The following is a 15781-nucleotide window of genomic DNA, read 5'->3' on the forward strand; positions in this document are numbered from 1 at the left end:
TAAGAGTGAATTACAGATGGTGCAATGCCCAGCACTGCCCAAACTTCCAGTCTGAAAGGACACCCTTAAAGATAACTGAGAATCTGCAATGTATACTGACTGAACACACACTATTTAATGATTATTATTAAATCAAGACCAATCAGTGTGCTTTGAATTCATACGACACCACTCAGTAAGAAATGCCTTTGTATATTTTGTTTGTTAGATACATTAAATGTTTTACTTTGAACAGAGATCACACTCAGAAATACTACTGCAGCTGAGTTTGTATATTCCTGTCTGGCAAAACCAGCAGCGTCCAGAAGAGAGTTTGACTGTTTTATGAGACAGACTCTAGAGAGACAAGCACTGATCTGCTTTCGGCAGTCCGTATCACCGCCGGGTTACCTGTGCCAACCCTCTCGTGTTTAACCAGAGTCAGCCCCACTGCTCACTGTGTTCACAAACAACACCTGACATTTCACCACAGGCCCAAGAAGCAGCACTGCTGCTGTAAAGAAGTGCAAAATAACCGCACTTGATCCCTGGTATCTTGATGAACTTCTCACTTCCCTTAAATCGTCTATGTACCAGCTCACTGCCTCAGTCATTCCCTCCTCCCCCCTCACCTCACGCTCCCACCATCCCTGAGCAAAGCAATGGCGCCGCTCTCATCAGCAGGAAATTCACAATAAAGTCACGGAATACCCCAACAAAAACATTTGCATTTACTTAGAAAAGTTTTTAAGAAAGAAAAAGAGTAAATTTATGAGTTGGCACAAAGCTAGCTTTGGCTGTGTGTTATAACCAACAGAGGTTACTAAAACCCCAGACCAAGTAGTATTTGTTCCTCACCCTGCATTTCACCGAGCATAAAACAAGTTCAGCACGGTAACACTACACCAATAACAAGGCAAATTTTATTACTTATTATTATTCAAACTGAAATACCATTAACAATAGATATTACAATGACATCTACTGGGAAATAAGCTACCAAAAAATGGAATAGCTTATATAGAGTCTACACCAGAGCACGTAAATTTCAGTTTGACAGAGCCAACTTAGCTGTTGCACCTGAGAAAGAGAAAATTGAGATTTCTCTCTGAAGTAGACACAACTCACTTGCAAAAACAATTAGTTCATTCACTTCAAGAAAGAATTGCCAACCTCACTAGTGAGAGCCCTGAGAAGAGGAAATGCTCCTAAATTCAGCGTGCTGTGATGATGTTTCATCTACTGACACGGAGCCTTGCTTTATAAAGCAGCCCAATGACCAAAGTTCCTGGTAGGGATACCCAACAAAATTTACAAAACTTGGATTACCAAGTGAGAGGTCAATTCCACGTGTGCAATTAAGCATGAAATGCAACATTTGAAACAAAATTTTTAAAAAAGACCATCAGCCACTAGACATAGACTCTACTGAATAAATCTGCAAACATGGTATTTAAAACAGTGTTTTTCATCAAGGAAATATTCTGCTGAACACTGCAGAGTAAGATTTCACTTGCTTAAAGCACTGACTGAAGATGCTCTTTCTTTACATAGGCACCACTTTCTGCCTCAGCACTAAACCACAAAGATTAATAACTGTAAACTCAAGTAAAACACAAGCAATGGACAATAAATTTCAGAGAGCTGATTAACTGTAGGATGCAGAAGCTTGCTACTCTGAATTAAAATTCTTGATCAATATAATTCAATATCCACAGTCTGAAAATAAACTATAGAAGGGAACAACAAGAATGCTACTTGCAACCAACATTTAGTGCTACATTTATTTTATATTAGCAACTTGCATATTTATAAATTTTATTTTCATACCTACACATACAGAGTTACCACCAGCAGCTCCCATTATCACTAATAAAATGGCTCATGCTATTTCCACATCCACTCAATAGAGGACCAATCCAGCACTTCCTGAACTCCAGGTTGAACTTGTGGCACTATTAAATGCATTAAATTAGCTTTGCTGGCAAAACACAGCACAGGTGATGAAGAAGGAAAGTAGATTGGTTGAGTGATAAATCTTTCAACAACTTTGCCCACTACACTGACTCACAGGAGACATGTTCTAGATTATCCTCACTAAACTTCCCAAACCCAAGGAGCCACTTTAGTGGTAGCAGGTGGCTGCAGGAGCTGCCCCCACATCAGACAGAGCCAGTTCTAAGCCTGCTCCAACAGAGCCCCACCACTGGCAACAGCTAGTCAGAGATGCTGGTGGCACCTCTGGTCAACTATCAACCAAAGGGTAAAAACACTGTGAAGCAGCTGTGAGAGGAGTGAGAAAAATGTGAAAGAAACAACCCCAAAGACAGCAAGGTCAGAGAAAGCCGGAAGGGGAGGAGGTATTTCCAGGCAAGGGAGATTGCCCCACAGCCCCTGGAGAATCCCATGCCAGGGCAGGTGGATGCTCTCAGAGAAGCTGCAGCCTGCACAGAGCCCACAGAACAAGCTTCTGGCAGCAGCTGCAGCCTATGGAGAGAAGCCCATGCAGGAGCAGGCTTTGGGCAGAACAGTGGCCTGTGGGGCACCCACTGCAGCAGTCTGCTCCTGCAGGACTGGATGCTTTTGGGAAGAACCCACACTGGAGCAATTCTTGAAGAACTGCAGTCCATGGGAAGGACCTGGCATTTGTGCTCCAAAGTGTTTTGGAGCACTATGTGAAGGACTGTAGTCCAGTGGAGGGAGGCCACACTGGAGTGGGGCAAGACTGCAAGGAGGAAAGAGCAGCAGACAAAGTGATCAGAACGAACCAGAGCAGCCCCATCCTCTGTTCCCCTGCACCGCCAGAGAGTGAGAAAGTACAAGAGTTGGAAATGAAGCAGTGAAATCGAACCTGGGAAAGAAGGGAGGGCAGGGGGAAGGTGGGATTAGTTTTGGGTTTGTTTCTCACTGTCCTACTCTATTTTTAATTGGCAGTAAATTAAATTAATACTCCCCAAGCTGAATGTGGTTTGCCCAGGACAGAAATTTGTGAGTGACCTCCTTCTCCTTAACTCAACCCACGAGCTGGTTTTTTGGGTTGGTTTTTTTTTTCTTACTTTCTCCTGTTGTTCAGCTGAGAGTAAGAGAACAGCTTGGTGGGCACATGGCTGACTTTCAAGCTTAATCCACCACTGCATGCCACTGTGTGCCACTGCATACTTCAAATTTAAAATCAGACTGTTTTCATGAAGTCCTCCCATAAGCTGATGGACAAGATATATCCATGTAATATTCACTGAACTTAGGAGTGAGACAGTATATAGCACACTGCCCATGTATTCATTGCTACTGCTTTACTAGCTTCACAGGTCTTTTTAGAGTTTCAACTTGTTATCATCTTCCTGAACTTCTGGACTAATATTCACTGAAGCTAATCAATTTCCACTTTCATGCCCGAAGAACAAGTGTTCCATCAGTGCTAAGATTAATCACCCCTTCACTGAAGTTGGATTATACAATAAACAAGCTTAGGGAAGAGAAAACGTGAAAACAGCTTTCCTCTGATATTCACACTTCTGATAATTAAAAAGATTTTATGAATCTAACTCAGTCACCTCTGTTAAGGTGATACATGTCTTTAGTAGATCGAAGAGAGATCATTCTTGAATTTGTTTATAACCCACAATGCTGCAATTCCCTGTGTAATTACACAAGTTATATACTGGGACTGGTCATTACAAGTGACTCCATGGACATTTCCCATTACTAAAGCTGTAACCATTAAACTGCTTGCTGTTTGTAAAGACTGTCGTTCCTGTAATTTAAAACTAATATGCTAATAGATGCCTTATTCTCTTGTTCAGCCTACTGAAGATGCTTCCAAATCTACAGCCATTTGCTTTTGCTTATGAGATCTAAGTAAAATTAACAGATGTGTGGAAAGCATCTATGAAACTCATTGATTAAAAATTACCAAGAAACAAGTAGCTATCACCTTTATGTCTAGCTGAATAAAGCTATCTGCAGGAATGAAAGCAGGTTATTTCTAGTAATTAGCAGGATGGATTACTAAGAACAAGAATAAAAATCTCTTTCTACCCTTCCCCTCACAAACACAAGAGTGTTTCTGTATACAAAACACAAACAGTCATGGCAACACGAAGACTAAGAGGGGAGGAAAATCAGCAGCTCCCTATTCCTTTTCAGTCTCTAGAGCTGTAAAGTAAAGCACAATAATCTTGAATAACTAAAAAATACAGAGCCTGTCAGAAGAATCCAGCTAACACAGCTGGACCAGAGAAATCAGAAGTTCCTTCTGAAGGCTGGGCAGGGGTCAGAGGCTTTTCACTCCGTGCTGCACGCTGTGGTGGAGGGACCTCCCCCCACCACAAACCTCTGCCCAGCAGACACGTCCAGGCTGAAATGTCTCCACCTGGTCACTTTTTCTGACTCTTTCAACAAAGAGTTACAGACACAAGCATCCAGTTCCTCTAGAAAGCTCCATGCACTGCACAAAATGAAAAGCTGATTTTTAAAAAGAGCAATGATAATGAGAAACAAACAAAAGATTAATCCAGAATAGACTTATACCGGACAAGCTCAAAGCAACTTAACAGGGCAAGGCAGTGTTGGAATTTATGTCAGCATTTCAGGAACAAGATGTGCAAGTCACATAATTGTATGGTCCTGTTACTTCTACTATGGTAAGTAGAAATTTTCTTTATGATACCCCTGAACAAAATTAGCAGGAATATGAAAATTTTGTAAACACAGCACACTGTGCAATATAACTATTATCTGTTTTTTATGAAAGGCCAAATAAATCAATGTAGACTGCAAATACCAAGTACACCAAATAATGAAATTTTATAGAATTACTCTGTTGCACATTTAGACTGAGACTGAACTTGTATCAGAGGACACAGCACTCATACATAAAGCATTGAATAGACCATTTAAAATTTAACCTATGATAGAAATTGTGTCAGATACCAAACACCCTCCTAAACAAAAAAGCTTTTCTTCCCCTTCTCTTTAAGAAGCAGCATGACATAAAAATAACTGTATGATTTCTCCAAGTTATTAGAAGAATAAGACGTTTTTGACATGAAGAAACATTTTTTCCCCTAACAGCAATCTTTTCTTTCACTGCTGCAGGTCCATTTATCATATATTTGCTGTATTTCCTACAATTTTCCACAAAATTTAAAGCTGCTGTTCTCTGATACACTACCATACCACAGACTCAAGGGAAGGATAACACTTTATGTAACGTCCCCTGTTGCTAAAGTAATCGAGCTACATCTCAATCATAATTTGGATAAACACTGTCAAAATTTTTAAGAAGAGATTTTTCATTTCATAAGCAGAAGACAAATGAGTTGCAATTGCCACAGCTCTACATTGCTACTATGAACTAGCAATTTCCTCATGTATGAGATTATATGTTTAATTATTTTAAAGCTGCAATTATGTTGCTGGAGGGGCGGGGAAGAGAAAAAAACCCATTCACTTCAGCACTGAACTCCAAATTCTGTTACACTGGCCTGTGCCTCACTGGCTTTTGCAACAGCTTTTGTACTGGACAATAAAACTTCAAAGCAGCAACTGGCACAGAAAGGGAGTGGCTTGGCTACTGAAATTGATCATACAGGCCAATGAAGGGCCTTCAAGGTCCCCATCACCACAGAACCCACCATCCTGCAGATAAACTTCAGCTCTCAGTCACATTCTGAGCCTCCCCTAGATCTCAAGATTATCCACAACAAATCTTCTGTCAGCAATGAAATACTACAGGATTACAGTAGAATTAGTTCATCTTCATTACATGACTTTCTGGAAGATTACTCTTCTACACATTTCAGAGCATTTACAAACCATCTTCCCCAAAAAATTCAAGGTTACGATTTGAAACATAATTTGGACTTCTTTCAGACATAACAACTTTGGAATAACGAATATTACTAGAAGCAAAACCAGAAATACCCAATTAACCAGGAGTTATTCCCATTAATCTATTCCTCTCCCGCAGAGAAGAAAAAAACAGCTTTTTATAGAGCTCTGGTGCAGCAGTTTACGTCGCTGTGGCACGGTGAAGGTGGGGCGAGCTCACTGACAGATCTGTTACTAGGACACTCCATCACTAAATCCAGAATCCCCTCACACTGAACCTCTTCTCCACAGCAAACCCACTCTGTGATGTCTCAGAGCATTCCAAAAGCCAGAGTCTTCCGCCTGGCTGATGCCCTCCATTCCCCACTTGCTTAAAAACATAAGCATGTTGGTGCTGTGACCCATACTGCACCTCACAGACAGCGCTCCCAAAACCATTTCATTCTTTAATTCTCACCTCCCCTTAAAGCTCTGTGCTGCCAGGATGCTTGGATTAATTGCCAGCAGTGGGGATATTGCTGTGTGGTGGTCAGAATCCATCAGGCTGACCACGAGTGCCTCATTCTTTTCCTTCATTTCCCATCTGTCTGTATCCATCTCCTGTGATCCTACACTGTCCTTATGGGCTGTGTGCTGTCTGGGGCGATGAACTTTTTTTTTCGTTCTGTATTTGCACAAAACAACACGGAGTCGTCTTCTGCAGTTTTCATTAAGACACTAAAAGTGGAGCTGTTCCACAGAGATTTTGCAAACTTTGATTTATACAAAAAATAAAAAAAAAAGGTCGAAGAAAAAAAAAACCCGACTACATGCAGTTCTTCCTATCTGGTTCTGCCTTCCAATACTCTTCTCCCATATTCCAGAAAAATCACTTTGCAAAAAAAGCAGAAATTTAAACACATGTATGTCAGGTCGTAATGTAAGAAAATATCTCAACACATCTCTTAAAAAACCCAAGTCACGCTAATTCAACATCGGAAAAGTTATTACATAATAAAATACACCTATATAATTTTACTGTAATTGACCTGTTTTGTAAATGACCCAAAATATGCAAAGTCTTCTCTCTAAAGGACAGCTGGTCATTCAGCAATTCAGAAGAACCAGTCAGAGCTTTTTTTACAGGGACATTTTAAATATTCTCTGCCTCTGGTTAAATAGTCTCTCCCATTTTCACTGACAGAACAGTCTCACCACAGATCTCATCACTAGCTTCCCTCTGGAAGCACACGAGCACTCTGCCCTTAGGGGATTGAATTCAAAAACAATTCTGGGACACTTCGGAATTCTCTCAACCCCGACACCACAAATCCACGTCATCCCCCCCACCCCTCTCTCCTGCACACTCAGACACGTCTTAGGATGTCTTCTTGTGCTTGGGGGCAAAGTTTTCATTTGGCCCTATTATCACTATCAAACTAAACCAAGAATATTTTGTTTTTCCACCAGAAAGAGAAACGAGAAAAGCAGAGTCCTAACACCAGCCTGGCTTTAAAGCAGACACCGCAAAAACCACACTATGCGGTAGCAACTTGCACTTCATCTCTTTCTCCCTAATTCTGTACCAGCTCTACTACATCACGCTTCCATCCTGCACCTACCACCCGGTAACTGCCCTTCCTATGGAATTCCACAGTCCTGCTCGAGAAGGGAAATACAAACGGACAACAAACATAACCCTACTAAAGCATATGTCATTCCGCTGTAAACTAACAAGCACCAACACTGTATTTGCAGGAGTCAGCCGTGCCCTCGGTTTATCACATCACCTCAGCGTCGGCAGCAAAGGAGATCAGAATTTGCGGAGGGAACGAAAAGGGGCGACAGAGACACGATCTGGAACAAACACTCACTCACAAAGTGGAAGGAATTCAACTTAGGAATCAATTACACGTTTAAGCGCCTCGTCACGCCGGGGTAGCTCAGGCTGGAGGTGAAGCGGCGCTCCCCCCCCTCGGCAGGCTGCAGCAGCCGGCGCTGCCCGCCCGCCGCGGGCCCGGCGAGCAGAGCAGCCCCGCGGGCTCGGCCGGGGGGGCGCGCCCTGCCCGGCCCCGGCCCGGCCCCGGCCCGCACGCACCTGGATGTAGTTGGTCTCGCAGTACTCGGCCACCCGCTCCAGGTTCGTGTAGCTGTCGAACAGGGCCCGGCGCCCCCCCGGGATCTCCTCCTCCAGCAGCATCTGCAGCTCCGCCATCTTCACATCCTCTCACCGTCCGTCCGTCCGTCCGTCCGTCCGTCCGTCGCCCCCCGCCCGCTCCGCGCGCTCCCCCCGCCCCCCCGGGCTCTGCCCCCGCCGCCCGGGCCCGGCCTCGCGCCGCGCGCACGGAGCGCGCGCCAGACCCCCACCGCGGCGGGGGCGGGGCGCGGCCGCGCGCCGCCTCCTGCGCATGCGCCGCCCCGCGCGGCCCCCCGCGCGCCCACTTCCGTGCCGGCGGCGCGCGGGGGGCGTTTCCGGCGGGAGCGGGGGAGGGGCGCCACGGCCCGCCGGCGACCCCCGGCACCGCTGCCCCGGGAAACAACAAATAACCCCGCCTGCGCTCCTTTCAGCGAGTCCTGGCTGCCTTTTCAATCGTTTCGCCTTAATTCACTCGCTGGCGGGCTGTCGGCAGCGCGCCCCCCGGAGCACCGGCCTGTGGGAGCCGTAATACCCCCGGGGGCTCCGAGTGCCGAGTGAGCGGCAGACCCTCCCGCTCCTGTGCGCCTCTTCTGATCGCCGGAGGACGAACAACATGCTTCCTCTGCGTGGATCCTCTCTGAAAAGCTGCTGTTTTACAGGGGCGTGAGGAAGGGTGAACTCCCAGCTTTCCACCCTTGCCAAAAAAGCACATAACGAAGGGTCAGCAGAAGCAGAGGGAGGACAGCCTCGTGGCTGAAAGCTCTGCACTGAAACCATCAGTTAGGAGGTGTGTTCGGTCAGTTCCTGGCTTTAACACTGACGTCCTTTATGTCCCAGGGAAGTCACTCTACCATCGCCATGAAAATGCCCACCCTTCGAGCAATGTGCAAGGCTTTCCCACTCAATTCCCCCACCTGAACCTAGAACTAACCTTTCTCCCACAGAAAATCCCCAACCAGCCAGCCCTCTCAGCAGAAACGTCCCAACTTTCTGCAGGATACCTCATGTCTCGCTGAAATGAGCTGCAGCTGTGATTACTCACCTCATGTTCCCATGAGGCTCCACTAAGCTCCTGCTGCCTCCGAGTGCAGCCCAGGGTGCTGATACAGGAGCCTGACGCTTTCCCAGCCCTAACGTTACAGACACTTTGGAAGGTGGCCAGAGAACATCCACCACTGTAGGACCTGGGCATCAGTCTGGTCCTACAGGAATAGTTGTTCTCTTGCTTTGAAAGCTGTGGTAAAGGCATCCAGTTAGATATGCCTGATTTCTAGAATCACAGATTGCAATCACCTGGTGGGGTCAGCCAACACACTAGTAGTCTTTGGGGCCAGTCCTTGGAAATTCCTTCCCTTAAAAGAAAAATGAGATGGAAGTCCCTGCCCTGAGGGTCATTTCTTCTTAGCTTGCTCAGTTCTCCCATATGAAAGATGAGTCAGGCACAGTGTTCATCATATTGGTGAAAAAACCATCGTATGCAAAGCATTTTTCTCCCATTTTCAAATGTGGTCTGAAATTCACAACTTCAACTACCTGACTTTTCTACAGGCAGTTAGAGAGCCAAGGGCAATTTGTAGCTGTAATAGTCTTACTCTCAGAAAAAGGCTTAAGAACCACAGAATACCCTGCCAGAGACACCTCACCATGACGCATGTGGGAGGAGAGAGGTGACTGCTCATGAGCACAAGCGCTGTCACTGAACACCCATGGGGTCCCTGAACACCCCTGGAGTCAGAGGCTGCCTGCAGTTCTCCACAACAGGCTGGCATTCTGCCCTAAACCCACAGGGAGCAAAGAGGTGTCATGCAGCCTCATTCTCGGTGCCCTCTGCCCACAGAGTTTATAAACCATGAGTTACACATCCAAAACTACTAGGTCTGGGGTAGTTAATGGATCATGGTTGTCAGCTGCCCTGCTGATTGTTAATGCACATCTTGAGAGAGTGGTCTTTTCTGCAATGGCTCAAAGAAGGAAAGCCAGCCAAATCAATTCAAGAAGGCTGCTGTACAGCGTGGAGCTGCAAGCCTTATCCCACACCTCCAAGAATCATCCATGGCCTCCACCTCCTCCCAGGGTGTGCAGCTGCTGGATAATGCTTTCACAGTTTGGTAACAGGCCCCATGCTCCCTCCTCCACTGTAGCTTCAGCTTGGATTCTGCTCATGTCACATCTGCTGCTGCAGTTGCAGCTCCAGGGGTTGCTCATGCCCATGCTTCCAAGACTCTTTGTGTTTGTGCCAGGCTGGAGGCAGACTGAGGTTTTCCTTCTCTCCTCATTCATTTGCTTCTCAGGTGTGAAGTCAAGCTGTCATTTGGCAGCTCCCCAGTAAACCTACATGATCTTTCTCTTGGCAAAAGGAGAGAGCTGTCAAAATGTAACGGAGAAGGTTCTCCAAAGATGCTGTTAGGAGTTTAAACTTGGATTAGCAGCACCAGAGCGTAGGGAGGGGGAATTGTTAATTGTGTCATCTTCTCTCTGTGCCCTTGGGTGCCACCAGGGCCTGCTTTCAGTGGAAACCTGTGAGAGCCCATCTGCTCTCAGATCCGCACTCAGCATCAACAAACCTCCTCACAGGCAGCTCCCACCTGTGGGTCAGGAACCTCCTGACCTCTCAAGGGCTCTGCCTGTGGTTCTTAGGGTGTAAGAAAAAGCATTATCTGAAATACATGCACACAGCTGTTCACCAAAGTAGCTGGACTAACCTGTCTGCATAATCAGGTGCTTGTTATCACAGCATGTTTACATTTTAATAGGGTACTCATTTATGGATTTAAATTTAAACATGAAGAGCCCTTCTGTCAGAATAATGGCCATCCTATAATCCTCTGTATACATACAAAAAATAATTAGAAATAGTGTTTAAATTAGATCAACTGAATCCAACTACCACTTCCCTAAATTTACATAAATTACTTCCCATCTGTCAAGTGATGTGCTAAACTAATTTTAAGTTTTTCTATTCCCTCAGCCCTAATTTATTACACACTTTAACTTCTCCAATTTTTTTCAATCCTTTTGTGCGAGATTTTCCCTTATATCAATATCTTCAAGACTGAGAAGCAAACACATTTTTTACCTAAAGGTGCTGTTCAAACAGTCACCAAAAAATAGAAAGGCAAGCAGTCTAGAGACTTTAAATTGGAGGTCAAGATCCAAAAGCACAGAGAAGCCACTATTCTTCCAAGTTCTCTCACATGTCAGGTTTTTACCTCTGCCAATCCCCCAAGGGAGTCCCCTCCTCACAAAACTTGCACAGATGAGCCAACCCTTTGGTCACATACAATCCTGCAACTGGGCACCCACATGTACAGTTTGAATCATCAATTCTTTACTAGAAAAAACTAATAATGGGGTACCTCAAAGGCCACCTATGTTTTGCACACAGTAAGAAATCAGAATTGAAGTCTTTTTTATTTTTATCACTTTACAAAGAACTGAATAGCACAGTCATCACATAAGGGGTGCAAGTAAACATCCTCTTTGGACAGATGACTCGGTCAGACCTCAGACAGATCCTGCTGCAGGTTTTCAGTTCACTTCTTTATATAATGGCGCTCTAGTTTTATGAACATTTTTCCTTTTATCTTTTTCACTCTTTGTAAACAGCAGAACAAAAGCTGAAAATCCCTGTGCTGCTGCATCACATGGCGCTGAGCAGATTTGCAGCTGGATAAAGGACAAAGGACTCTGGCACCAAAGTTTTGGTCATGTGTACTGATGATATATATATAGGCCCGTGCCCTTTAGGAGGAAAGCCGCATTTACTGGAGGAGTGAGGGAGGGAAGGAAAATTGGGCAATTGAAGAAAATAGTCTGTAACTGATGTACCTTCACTCCCCCAACAGAGACACAGTCTTCATGCTTGCTTCACATAGTGTTTGGGTCTGCCTCTGCCTGGATAGCCACTCTTTGCCAGACTCATAATCCAAAGCTTCTGAAGCAAACAGCAGCTTATTTAACTCCCATGGCTATTCCAGAATGCTGGGGTGGCCTCCCAGCACAGAATGCAGCTAAGACTGCAACAAATGGTGTCAGGATCCCGAGGCATCTTAAACACTCAACCTCCAGTGCTCACTGTAAACCAGACTGAAAAACCCACACACCCTGAAGCTGCACATTCTCCTCCTGCTTCCTCAGGCATTCAGCAATTTGCTGGGCAATCAAGATTATAACCACAGATAACCTCTCTGCTTATGAGAAACTGCCACTGGGTAAAAGGCTTGCTGCACAAAGGTAGGAGAGGTGACCAATGGAGTAGCTTCCAACTCATGGAAGTGTTTGCCCTAACATTGCTGTTTCAGAACCACCTAGTGCGTGACTGACATCTGATACCTCACAGCACCTCCAGAGAGGAACAGGACATGTTGCAGAAATTCAGACTGACTGTTGGAGGGCACGTCTTATTCCAAACCCCAAGCTTTTTTCTAGTTGTCTGCTCAACTTTCTTTCAACAGAGCCAGTACAAGGGGCGGTACGCTCCCAGGAAGGAAGAGGTCAAGCCAAATAGGAAAAATAATTACCTCTTTCTAACATTTCAGACTTTAAAAGAAAACAAGCAACAAATGGTCTCAAAGAGAGGCCAGCACAAAGCATAGTTGCTCATCAGTATCCTTCCAAGGGTTCAAACGACAGGTATTCAGGGAACAGGGGTGGAAAGAACAGCTCCAATTTGTTTTTCCTGCTGGTATTCCTTCTCTAAGATGCTAACCCAGACCAACTGCCAGTCCTTTTCCACTCTGTCCTGACCCTGTGGCATCCCCCAGGTAAGATCTGATACGGCCACTAAGCCACTGAAGGGTAGTTAATGCTCCAGTACCGCACATACAAAAATTCATCCTCTCTGTACTATTGATTCTGGCTCACTATTACTGACCTACTGATGCTTTTTTCACATTTTCAAGTTTGATCTGCAGCAGCTGCAACATTCAGAATCATTCTTTGAGGTCTTTATTTCTTCCTGAAATGAAAAGTTCAGATTTTTAGGTACCCACATAACTCCAGGCACCCACCCCCTGGAGCTTTCCCAATCCTGTTCTGTTTGTAAATCCTGCTTTTACCACACAAACCACTTTCAAAATATTTTATGACCTTGCATCTTCTTAGGAGCCACCAAACCCAATGTGTGCTGTTTCTGTAACTAGCACAACTCCCTTGCATAGGAAGCATAATTAATTACATCTTTGAAGTCATCTTCCCTCCTTCTATCTAACATCTGGACAAGTAATCCCCTTTCTCCTCTTCAAGGCTGTGAGGGCAGCTTCTCCCTGCACAGCTTCTCTTCACTACTACAGTCTGCATCTCCCTCCTTCCCCCAACTGCTTGGCGAACGTACAGGAGCATTTCAGCCCTTTCTCTCACCCACAGCTAATTCTGACAGTATGGCAACAAGACAAATCTCAGTGATGCAGTACTGCCTAACAGGAGGTGGAGGCTGATGGCTCCCCATGAGTGCAGTCGTTTCACCCACCTGAGTCTGAATCCAGCTTGACAGAGATATTTATGCACAGAAGGCAGCCAGGCCTCCCCACACGTCTCCTCTGAGAGGGAGCTTAAAGGCCTTATTTATTTCAAAGGCAAAAGCATCTCTGAATCATACAAGTGAACTTTTGGCAGGAAAGAGTTAAGAACCTAAGCCATATTCATCCTGCTGTAAACTAGTCGAAGTTATGAAGTTACAATCTGCACCCTGGAGTAGATTTGACAGGATCCAAATGATGACTGCCACGTGTGAGCATGCAAGGTTTGATCTGTCTCATAGAGAGGAGATTTTTAAGGTCTAAGGAATTTTTTTCCATCTTCATCTATTTAGGACTGGGCTTTCCAGAAAACACAATGGAGGACGCACACCCCTGAATTCAAACGGAGCAGGGTAACCTAACCTATTTTGCAGATGCCAGCCTTAGCTAACAAAATTCTAGTGGGCGGACTGAGCTGGGTGTGCAACTGGGCTGTACAGCAGCTTAGGACATTGGTTTCAAGAGCCCCTTTCAGATTATTGCTTCCCGAGCTAGGAATGGGATTGCTGCAGGAGACATCCCTAGGGTGAGGGCAGAGGGGAATGGCTGGAAGGCCTCAGGTTGGTCACTCTTCACTTAATGGGAGTCTGGGGTATTATTGACAGATAAATAAAGCTGAGCTCTGATAAAGTAATCATACAAGCGTGTGCAGATACCTGGCCTCACATAGAGATTCATTTCAATCAGGAACACCAATTCATCCTCTCTTAACAGCCTCATTCCCTGCTCAGTGTGCTCACTACCCATAGGGCTCAGCCATGCAATCGTTCCCCTCCTTCCCTCTCTGTGCTTTCCTGCAGCATGTAGTCGCTAAATATAATCTGACAGCTTACTTTCTCTGGTCCAGAGCCTCAACATCCATGCACTGCTTCTCAGTGCCAGAAGCTCTGTTTTACAAGTCAAACCATAGTCTCCCTCCCAGCTCATCTTGTATCAAAAATGAGCATATCTTCAAGTCCTCTTTCTGTATCTAGCACTGTTGTTGGAATGGGCTCACACAGCAAATGCAGTAGCACATCCCCCAAAAATCCAGCAGCCTCAGAGCCACACAACCAAGAGTTAATTTCTACAAATGCCAGCTAGCCCTTAGGTCTAATCAGTTCATCCACTTACACTTGTTCCAGTTTTGGCTCAATTCTAAGTCTCTTTGAAGCCATCACACATGTATAATTTCATTAGGTAGTGGAGTTCCACATCCAAATGGTACCTTACTACTTTTGCACACCTTTCTGCCTCACCAACTTCAAAAGGTGCCATATTCCTCTAATGTGCACTCACTGAAATATCACTGAAACCTGTCTTCTAGGTGTATTTCCTGACCAAAGCTCAAGGCCAAACCTCTTAATTTTATTAATTCCAGAAAAAACTGATCCTTGTCAGTAGATGTGACATTTCCAGCCAAAGAGGTTGTTCAGCCACTTGTTAGTTGCGCTCCTTGATTCAGAAATCCAGAGCTCATTAAAGTACTGTTGTTTAGGTATGTACATCACTAGGATAAAGGGATTATTTCAGGGCACAGACTGGCTATCATCTCTAATATGTAGGAAGAGGAGCAGAAGAGCAAACACATACAGCTGGTGTGCTTTTGCTTCTGTTGCCAATCTGATATTTCAAGCTGTTTTTTACAAAGGAAAAAGCAGAATGGAGAAATCCTTATCTTAAAAAAAATGGCTGGGAGCTCAGTGAATTCAGCAGCTCTTAGGATAAAATACCCACAGTACATTCCCCCTGGCTGCCTCCTCAGGAACCAGCAGTATTTCTCACAGCTTTCCATTAACCACTTTTATTATCTGAACGTCTGCCCACATGAGTAATTGAGTGAGTCACATCAGCAAAAGACTTGTGGAGTTTTATGAGGAGACTGTACTGTAAAATTTTTTGAAATCACAGTTTAGTTTACAGAATGAGGATTTTTAGCTCTGGTGACAATTTCAAGACCAGTGCAGCAGTAGTGGGAAAAGGAAACACAGAGGTGATAAGGATTTCCAGTTCTTGAAGATAACTGAGAAAATGTGATTGTTCAGCTCAGTTTGCCACACTGGAACAGTACAGCTATAAAATATATAAAGGCTAGTGCATGATGCATGTTTGCAGTATTTTCATCTTTACTATGTAAAAATCAAGCTTCCTCAAGCAAAAAAGACATTTGCTGTTAACTGCGGTGTATATACAGCAACAGGCTCTACCTACTTATCACTGCTGGGATATGAAACCAGAGGCCAGGCAACTTCTATATCATTTCCTTTTTCTTTGCATTATGGCAATACTAGACTTACAAAGACATCTAGGTGTTTAAATAGTCCAGTAGGTGCTTGACTGCAAAATATCCAAATATCTA

The 15781-nt window shown here is 44.7% G+C and overlaps 1 protein-coding gene across 24 annotated transcripts in view; it reads right to left on the reverse strand.

Annotated features, from left to right (window-relative positions):
• ABI2 (abl interactor 2) overlaps window positions 1-8114 on the reverse strand; it is a 66338-nt gene extending 58224 nt beyond the window's left edge. For 5 of the 24 annotated variants that reach the window (XM_066189776.1, XM_066189770.1, XM_066189762.1 and 2 more), the window contains exon 1: window positions 7889-8114. In XM_066189776.1, the coding sequence (XP_066045873.1) occupies window positions 7889-8005 (117 nt within the window). In that variant the 5' untranslated portion in view covers window positions 8006-8114. The remainder of the gene's footprint in view (window positions 1-7888) is intronic. The other 19 variants (XM_066189781.1, XM_066189779.1, XM_066189769.1 and 16 more) reach the window with 8 other exon arrangements.
• Between the last annotated feature and the right edge of the window lie 7667 nt (window positions 8115-15781).

Source organism: Chamaea fasciata, unplaced genomic scaffold, assembly GCF_029207755.1.
Source record: "Chamaea fasciata isolate MVZ Bird 193981 ecotype frontalis unplaced genomic scaffold, bChaFas1.0.hap1 SCAF_8, whole genome shotgun sequence".
In the NCBI taxonomy this organism is placed as follows: domain Eukaryota; kingdom Metazoa; phylum Chordata; class Aves; order Passeriformes; family Sylviidae; genus Chamaea; species Chamaea fasciata.